This window comes from Apis dorsata, unplaced genomic scaffold, assembly GCF_000469605.1.
Source record: "Apis dorsata unplaced genomic scaffold, Apis dorsata 1.3 scaffold_74, whole genome shotgun sequence".
NCBI lineage: Eukaryota > Metazoa > Arthropoda > Insecta > Hymenoptera > Apidae > Apis > Apis dorsata.
This window is the reverse complement of record NW_006263372.1, coordinates 1,685,847-1,694,549: the sequence shown is the minus strand read 5'-3', so window position 1 is coordinate 1,694,549 and position 8,703 is coordinate 1,685,847. Positions and strand designations below refer to the sequence as shown.

Genomic DNA, 8,703 nt, shown 5'->3' with positions numbered 1-8,703 from the left:
AACATTTTCTTTTTTTAAAATATCAAAAATTATACAAATTTAAATTTCTTTTTTTTTTTTTTTCATATCTTTTAAGAATGTTTTCATTTTCTATAAATTAAATTCTTTCTTGTCATAAATAATAAATCATTTTTTTCATTGACATTAACTTGAAATATAGTTTTCCAAAGTTTTAAATTTTTCTGAATTTGCATTATATAAATTTAAACGTATTTTTTTTTCTATATTTATGAATTCTATATTTATTTTGAAAATTATTCCCATCATAAATTATTCTTTTGCATTCAAAAGATTCATTAGTGAACAACATCATCGTTTGAATTATATTTTTGCAAAATTCCAAATTTTTCTAAATTTATTGATATAACATATAAATTATCAAAAAACATTATAAATTTTTAATAAATCCAACAATCCAATTCTTTACTGAGATAATGTATGTATTTTAAAACTACATATTATTACAAAGATTTAAAACGTAGAAAAAAATCATTAAGAATTTTGCATAACATTGACATAAAAAATATATTAAAAAAAAAGTAATTTACGATAGATTATCATAGTCAAACATGATTCAACAATTTCACAACGTGCTACCACTTCCACTGTTATTAGGTTCGTTTTTTCCTTCTTCTTGAGCCTCCTCGTTTTTCTCAGCATCAACAGTATTTGGTTTATTTGTCTTGTTAATATCGTTAAAATATTTGTGCAATTGCTGAGATTTTTGTCTTTGGGGGCTTCGATTCCGCGAAACCGATCTTCTATTCTGTTTTATATTTCCTTCGTATTTGTATTCGTCACACATTGTTGGCATATTTTTTCTTGTCACTGAAAAAAATAATTTTAAAAACAATCATTGTTCAAATATTTCATTATTTAAATTCGTTATCTTATCTTTTTATCTTATCGTTATCTTATCTTATCATAAAATAAATTCGAATTTTTGATGCATGGCTTCAATCAGCAGGATTGAGAACAATAAAAAAAAAACGAATGAACACGTTTGGTATTTCGCATGACTAAGAGAAAAAGAATCGATCCAACGGATTATCAAAGTTAAACCGGATCTTTCGTTTGTCAGACGATTCCTTTAATCAGTTAAGCTATCGAGATATTCGATAAAATGCACTTCTCTAATACCAAATATTCGCTACCTAGATATCCTAATGTAATATCGTATTTCTTATCTTATAAAAAAAATCTTATAAAAAATTTTAAATTTTAGATTTAAAGTGGAGCAACTCTTGAATTCTGTTGTAGATAAATTTACTTTTTTTATTAGATTAGATACTAATGATATATAGTCAATTTCAAAAGAATACTAATGATATTACAAAATATAAATTTTGTCAGATTATATTTAAAATGATAAATAAATAAGTATATGTAATTATAGTTCTAACTCGATAAAATGCTAATTTTTCCAAAAAAAAAAATTCCGTAATCATAAATAAAAAATATAAAATCCATCATTTTGACAAATTTGCTTGTTCTAGTATTAAATAAATATAATAAAAAATGTATATCAAGCATTAAATTTTATAATTATCATTTGTATCCTTCAATAAAGCAGATTAGTTTTTCTATAGTTCATATCTTATCGTATAAGTAGTTTACCTTTAACCTTCCTATCCTCATAGTCGCTCGAGTCTGATAAATCGCTATAGTTGTTAGAATCTCTTGGTCTCAGCTCGTTCTTTTTACGAGCAGACGAACCTGACGGGTTTCCAATATTTTCTCTCATTTTGCTAGTCGAAATTTTGTTTCGCGGTGACCGACCACTTTCACCATTTTCTTTGTACTTGAGCTTTCGTATCTCGCTGATATTTTTCTTCAGCTCGTCAATTTTTTTCGACCTACTGTGATGTTTTCGTTTTCTTTGATTATTGTTTTTTCGTTTCCTTTCCTGACGTGATTTTCTTCGCTTCCGTCTTAAAAAAGAATAAATTAAGTTAGGTTATGTTTGATTGTAAAATGAAATTATATATAGATATTATAGATTCTTTAATTATGCTTTAATTATTGGCTTGTAGAAATTTTAGGATTTAGATCTCAAATTGAGATCATAGAAATTTATCTTAATTGAGATCATGGATTTTGTTATAGAATTAAATAGAGTTATGGATATCTTAGAATGAAGAAAAAGGAAATCCTGTTATTGTTTATCTGAAGATTTTCTATTATATATCTAATTGAAATCATGTCCTATTATATTTTAAATGTACAAATTTTTAAATGAAGTCATGGAAATTACTATATTTTTAAACTCATATCATAAATGAATTCTCTATTGAAATATTCTAGAGGTCTTTAAGAAAAATTCTCTAAGTGGAATTATAAAAATTTCCTGCTTAAATCACATATTTACTATAATATTAACTCAAATCATAGAAATTTATTATATCCTTAAATGGGATATTTTATTCTTTATCTATGAAAATATTCTATTATAATCGTAATGGAGATCATAGAGATTTTCTCTATATTTCTAAGACCATGAAAATCTTCTAAAAATTCCTGAGAAAAAATCATTATTTTTGGAATCATGAAGATTTTTCGCTATATCTCAACTTAAATATTTTTAAGTAAAAAAATATTCATTTAAAGTAATAACAAATATATATACAATGTTTTGAATAGAATTACATTTTGAATAGAATTTTGATAGCAGTTTTGTGAATCTAATTTTCCAAGAATATCAATTTAAAATGAAAGTTCCATTTTCTTTCATTATCTTTAGCAAAAATAATGTTACATAAATCAAAAAACATTAATACTAACATAATTTTTCTATTCGGATTATTGTTTATTTTTCCATACGAATGTTTCACTTTCGCCAAAATAATATTCGATGTATAGTAATGGTTAAAAAATTTAATCTAATAATATTAACAGTAAAACAATAATATTAAACAATAAAAGTTTGATATATTATTTTTGAAATTTGATAAAATGAATAATAAATAAATACACACTAATAATTAAAATATTAAATATAATAATTTTTTATTATTGAATTTTCTATATTTTTTATTTTAATTTTTATTTTATAATTAATGAGAACAGTTTTTATTTCTGAACAGTTATTTTTCAAAATATATAATTCGATAATTTTAATATTATGAAAATTTCACATTGATTAAATGTGTTAGTTTCTAGTTAAATGTGTTAGATTTGTATTAGATAATTACAAATATCTCGATGTATCTTTGATAAATATTGAAACATAATTGCTTGGAAATTATTCATAGAATCTTTTCAAGAATATTCTTTCTAGGAATACATTAAATAACAAAATATAAAAAGAAAAATTATTACACGAAGTACATTCAACTTTCAATTAAATGAAGAATAGAGAATTGTTTAGAACAAAGATATAAGTGTTAAGCAGTCATACCAATTTAATAGCTACGTGACATTCTCTCTGACTGTATTTAACATCATTTTACGGAGACAAGAGAACTCGTGTAACTGTATTACATAATGAATATTAATTAGATTAAACTGTCTGACTAGTAGAAGATTATGAAACGTTATTATACGTATAATTTTAATCATTCAAGGTATTTTTGTTAAAAATATACACGATCTAAAAATAAATTCGATTGAATATTCTCAATTTATTCGATATGAAAATGAATATCTTCAATTTTCTTTACATCCAGTAATTATAAAGTGTTAAATACATAATTTTTTCTTCCTCTTATTTTTTCTGATGTTTATTATCAAATCATTATTTTTGATATATCATAATTAACTATTGCAATTTGATATGTGGATTTCGATCATTAAATCTTAATAAATTGGTAATAATCTAAAATAAAATAATCAAAATTAAATAAAAATCTACATTTTTCAAGATTAACTATTATTTCTTATTATAATTATTAATACATAATTTCGTTTCCTATTTTCTGATTCCTATTTAATTTTTAAAATATACATAATTTCAAAGATTATTCATCGCAATTTCAACGAATTATTTGTAATAAATTATTGAATTATTCTGTGATAATTAATAAGACATTAACCTGTTGTTGTCCTCTTTAATCATTTTGACGCTCGATGGTCTCTGCTGCATGTTCATTTCAATGATCGATTTTTGCTCGTTACTCTCGTTCACGGACTGTTTAATCGGAGCTGGATTTAACGTGAACACTGCCTTGTAACGACCACTTCTGTGCCGCAACAAACCGGCATTCACCGCGTGCTTCAACGCCCGATGAACCTGAAAATTTATTTCGTAAGAAACAGCAAATGCAACAAATTTCGAATTCTAACCTCAACAAAACTTTTTCTAATTATATTATTTTATGATACAAACAACATGAAATCGTACGTACAGTCACATAACATTCTCGTGGAAAATGTATAAAGATTTCTGCGATATAATATAAATAATTTTATTCTCATTATTTTAGTATATTATTCTTGTTACCTTGTTATCGTTAATTGAATTTTCAAGTTTCTCGATTTAAATTATCGATGATATAAGATAAAGATTTCCCGATCGAGTTTATAAACTTTGAAAATTGAAATATTGAAGAAAATGTGTTCCTTCTTCTACGAAGGATGCAAGCTTCGAAGTGGCTGATGGATCGTCAAAGACGTTCGAAGATTCCTAAAGTGCTTCAAATTGTTTGACAACCATCTGCAGCATGATTATAGAATCTTACAAATTGGAAGAACTAGTTCCTTAGATATTGTTTTCCTGTGATTTTCGAAGATTTCAATTGTTTTAATGAAAGAAAACATCAGTAAAATTTATTTAGATATTTTTTCAATTAATATTCTTCGATTATAATGTTTTAGGTTAGAAATAATTTGAGTAAAAAATTTTAGAAAGAGAAGAAGTTTTACGTAGATGAATTTAGAAAATAATTGAAAATTTTTTGTTATTAAATTTTTAAAAAACTTTTTTTTTTAATTTTAATTTTTTAACCTTCAAATATTTAGAAAAACGTTGAAAAATTTTTTTTTATAAAACATTAATGCAATTCGAATATAACTACAGAGAATAGTTTTTAATCTTACGATTTTTAATTCATTTTCTGTTCAATAATTATTTTTCATTGTTAATAAATTTGTTCGAAATATCAATCGTAATTGCGTAAGCCTAAATTTCAAATCGCAGAAAATAATAATAATAATAAGCATTTTGAAAGTTTCGCAAATTTAAAAATTTGACTTATTATATCTAATTAATAATTATTATTAAATATCACAGTTGATTTATAGTTTACATCGCACGTGAAACGGTGAAATTTCAATCAACAATGTCGAATCACTACGAATCGTACGAAATTAATTTACATTTCCACCACTGTCACCTGCATCGTCAAGTTCCTCGGCGTACTCTTGGAAGTTTGTCGAAGATAATCGAGGACATCTCGAGCTGTGGATCCTTTACCATCGCATAGATGCACCACGGCATCCAGGACCCGATTCATTAGCCGTGGATTCGACGGGTATACCATGGTTGATTCGCTTTTAACTTCGAGCAAATATACTATAGACAAGTAGAAAGAGAAAAAACAACATGCATTGAAATATTCACATGAATATTCACAATAATAATAATAGAATAAAGCAAAATATGAGAAGATGATATATGATATTTGAATTTCGTGAAAGATAATATTATAATTATTAAAAAAGAAACTTTTACTAAGAAAGCACAAAATTTATCTTAATTTATGTAAATTATAAAAATATAAAAATTATTTGACAATAAGGAAAGTGTTGTCAAAAATAAAAATGATCATCAAATAATTTTATTTACACGTCAAAATTTGTATGTGCTTTGTTAGAGATACACCTTAAAAAAAATTTGATGTCTTACCTTTCGAAGATTTCGAGATAACATAGGTATGAAAATCAATGTGTCCTCATTCCTGAATAATTCTCATTTGATTTGACAGAAAAGTCAGCAGATAGAAATTTTTTCCAACCACGAATTTTAATTAAAACATATCGAATTCTATTGAAATCAATAGCGATAAATTGACAGTTAATGAAATACGTTGCTGGGCACTTTTATTGTCACTTTTTTAATCTCGATTTTCTTCAACTTTAAATTGCTAATTTCAATGTATATACATACATATAAATTTTGATATAATTTATCGAATACGAAATGTATTCATCAAAATCATGAAATAATTATAGAGATAAATAGAAATAACATATTACTTGTTATTATATTAATTACTTTTTAATATATCATTATATTAATTTTTTATTAAAATTCCTATTTTTTCTTAGAATATATAAATATTTTCTATAATAAAGTCACTTCACTCACTTCTGTTCGCATTATCGATATCTTAACGATATCGATCGATATTTTCAATATATCGAAAATTCAATGAAATATTGTTAATTCATGAATAATCATTAACAATATCTTTAATAACAATAACTTTAAATAAGAAAAAAATAAGAATTTCATTTATTTCTGTCATAACGATATTATTGATATATCGAATTATCGATATTTATCGATATTAATATTAATATTATCGATATTTATCGATAACGATATCGTTAATCGCAATTCTCTTGTGAACACAGAAAATTTATGTTATTTTGTTAATTTTGTCAAAAGTATTATATTTAAATATATTCAAAAAATAAAAGATCCAAAAACGATCACTTCAATTAGTTTACTAGTTCTAGTTAAAAGCCTCCGTCGAACGAAAAGCGACCTGATTATCGACGGATACCGCGACGAGCTAAATTGCAAGTCAAACGCCACCTTTTACTACCTTTCTCCTCTCTTGCTTTCACACTCGTATGTGTACCAGTGTGCTACCAGTGCCAGATATTTACCCATTCGGATGCTTGTTTACTGGAATTGCGGCCTTCTCGTTTTCAAACGAGGGAACACGATGGGAAAGGCCATGTTTTGTGTTTCTCTGTCGACGAAGTACGACATCCAATTCAGACCACAAAGGAAGAGCGAACGAATTAATTCTTTTCTCCAACCGTCAATTAGCTACACTCACACATTCATTCGGACCACAATATAATATTAATTATCGTCGATCGACCGCGTAATTGGAAGCGGATTCTTCTCATCATGAATACAAAGTGTTTAAGCGTGATACAAGATCATTGTTCGATATGACGATTTTCATTCGAGATATTATAATGATCGAGACTTTTTTTTTAATTGAATTGTTTGTGAAAGATATTCTGAAAAAACTATAGAATTTGATGATTTTTTTTTAAAAAATTAGAAAATTAAGTATAATTATTTGAAAATTGAAGCAAGGAATAACCATATTTCAAACAATATGGATGATTCATAAATATATATTCACAATTTCAGAAGGTAAGAAATCAAAGAGAATTCAAAAGTCAATCAGTTACATTCTTTGAAATTGATTTATGTAATTCAAAAATTTTTTTATTATTTAAATTTTCGATCAATGTTAAATTATTGAATTAATAATTTAATTATTTTATCAATTAAAAATTTGAAATATTTGAATTATATAAATTATTTGTAAAAATTTATTTAATCTAATTTATAAAATGGAAATATTTATACACATAGGAATTCCTTAAGAGAATCTCTTATGAAAAATCACTCATGTTAGAGAAAAATATTTTTATTTAGGAAACAGTTGGATCGAAAGCGATACATTCGAATAGTTATTCAAAATAGGACATCAATGGTGAAATTTCGTCGAGTGTGTCGTCAATGAATATATTCCCTCGTCAACGACTGAAAATAAAATTTGAAATTATTCCAGTTTAATTGATCGGCAAATGATGAAAAAAAGAAGAAAAAAAGAAAAATTCGTGATTCATTAACTATTCGATGAATGATGGCTTGATGATAGAGGAATCTCTCAAAGGAGAGATGGCAAAGCATCAAAAAGAGATAAATTATAAAATTTTAAAATATTTTTTGATTTTGTTGATCTATTTTTTATCTTTCTATCTTTTTTTTGTAAATGAATCTTTTTTTGAAAATGAATTAAATTAACATCTATTTTTTTTAATGGTTAATAATATACAAATTTTTCTTTTAACAAAAAATTAAATGCATAATGCATGAAAATATTTTCGTATATCAGAGAAACTAACAATCTTTGCTTGCATCTTTTGTTTTAGAAATAGAAGAAATCTAAAACGCTGGCCGTTTCAAACGAATTGATGAATGAATCAGGACGTATTGTGAGGGAGGATCAGTCCCAAGACATGATGAAGCAGCGAGTCCTTCTGGCTCTCGCCAACTTGATCACATCTTATGCATCGTTTCTGTATAAATATTTTTTTATACTATTTATAAAAAATTTTAACAAAATATCAAATCTTCTTTTCATCATTATATTTACTAATGAAACGAAATTTTAATTAGATAAAAATATAATTTATTTTCAATTTTTTAATAATTTGATATTTATTTAGTATAGATTAATTTTTATAATTTGTATAGTATAATCTTTTTTAAATAGAAATTTCCAATTCTTATTATTTAATGAATATTAGTTTTCAATTATCCAAAATCTACATACATCTATTAATGAAAAATAAATTATAAAATATGTTATTCATTTTTATCAATTTATTTTATTTCTTATAGAACAATAGCAAGAGAAAATTTATAAAGAAATTGGAAATCTTAATTAAAAATAAAATGAATTTTAAAATGAGTATATCTATACTATCGCAAATCGTTAAAAAAATGAT

At 24.6% G+C, this 8,703-nt stretch overlaps 2 protein-coding genes across 3 annotated transcripts in view; one reads left to right on the top strand and one right to left on the bottom strand.

Moving 5' to 3' along the window:
- The window catches only part of LOC102670607 (gamma-aminobutyric acid receptor alpha-like), a 41,842-nt gene that overhangs the window by 10,035 nt on the left and 23,104 nt on the right, over positions 1-8,703 (top strand). The window contains exon 2 of the mRNA XM_006610546.2: positions 8,125-8,273. Coding sequence (XP_006610609.1) covers positions 8,167-8,273 — 107 coding nt within the window. The 5' untranslated portion in view covers positions 8,125-8,166. The remainder of the gene's footprint in view (positions 1-8,124; positions 8,274-8,703) is intronic.
- On the bottom strand, positions 462-6,127 carry LOC102681759 (uncharacterized protein DDB_G0283697-like). Of its 2 annotated transcripts, XM_006610545.2 has the most exons (5): positions 5,843-6,127; positions 5,331-5,509; positions 4,032-4,228; positions 1,618-1,931; positions 584-828 (listed from the first exon to the last, which is right to left on the bottom strand). In XM_006610545.2, the coding sequence occupies exons 2-5, from the start codon at positions 5,475-5,477 to the stop codon at positions 584-586; spliced, it is 903 nt and encodes a 300-aa protein (XP_006610608.1). In that variant the 5' UTR covers positions 5,478-5,509; positions 5,843-6,127. The 2 variants fall into 2 exon arrangements, with proteins under 2 accessions (XP_031363919.1, XP_006610608.1); XM_031508059.1 differs by lacking the exon at positions 5,843-6,127 and having other exon boundaries at positions 462-828; positions 5,331-5,477.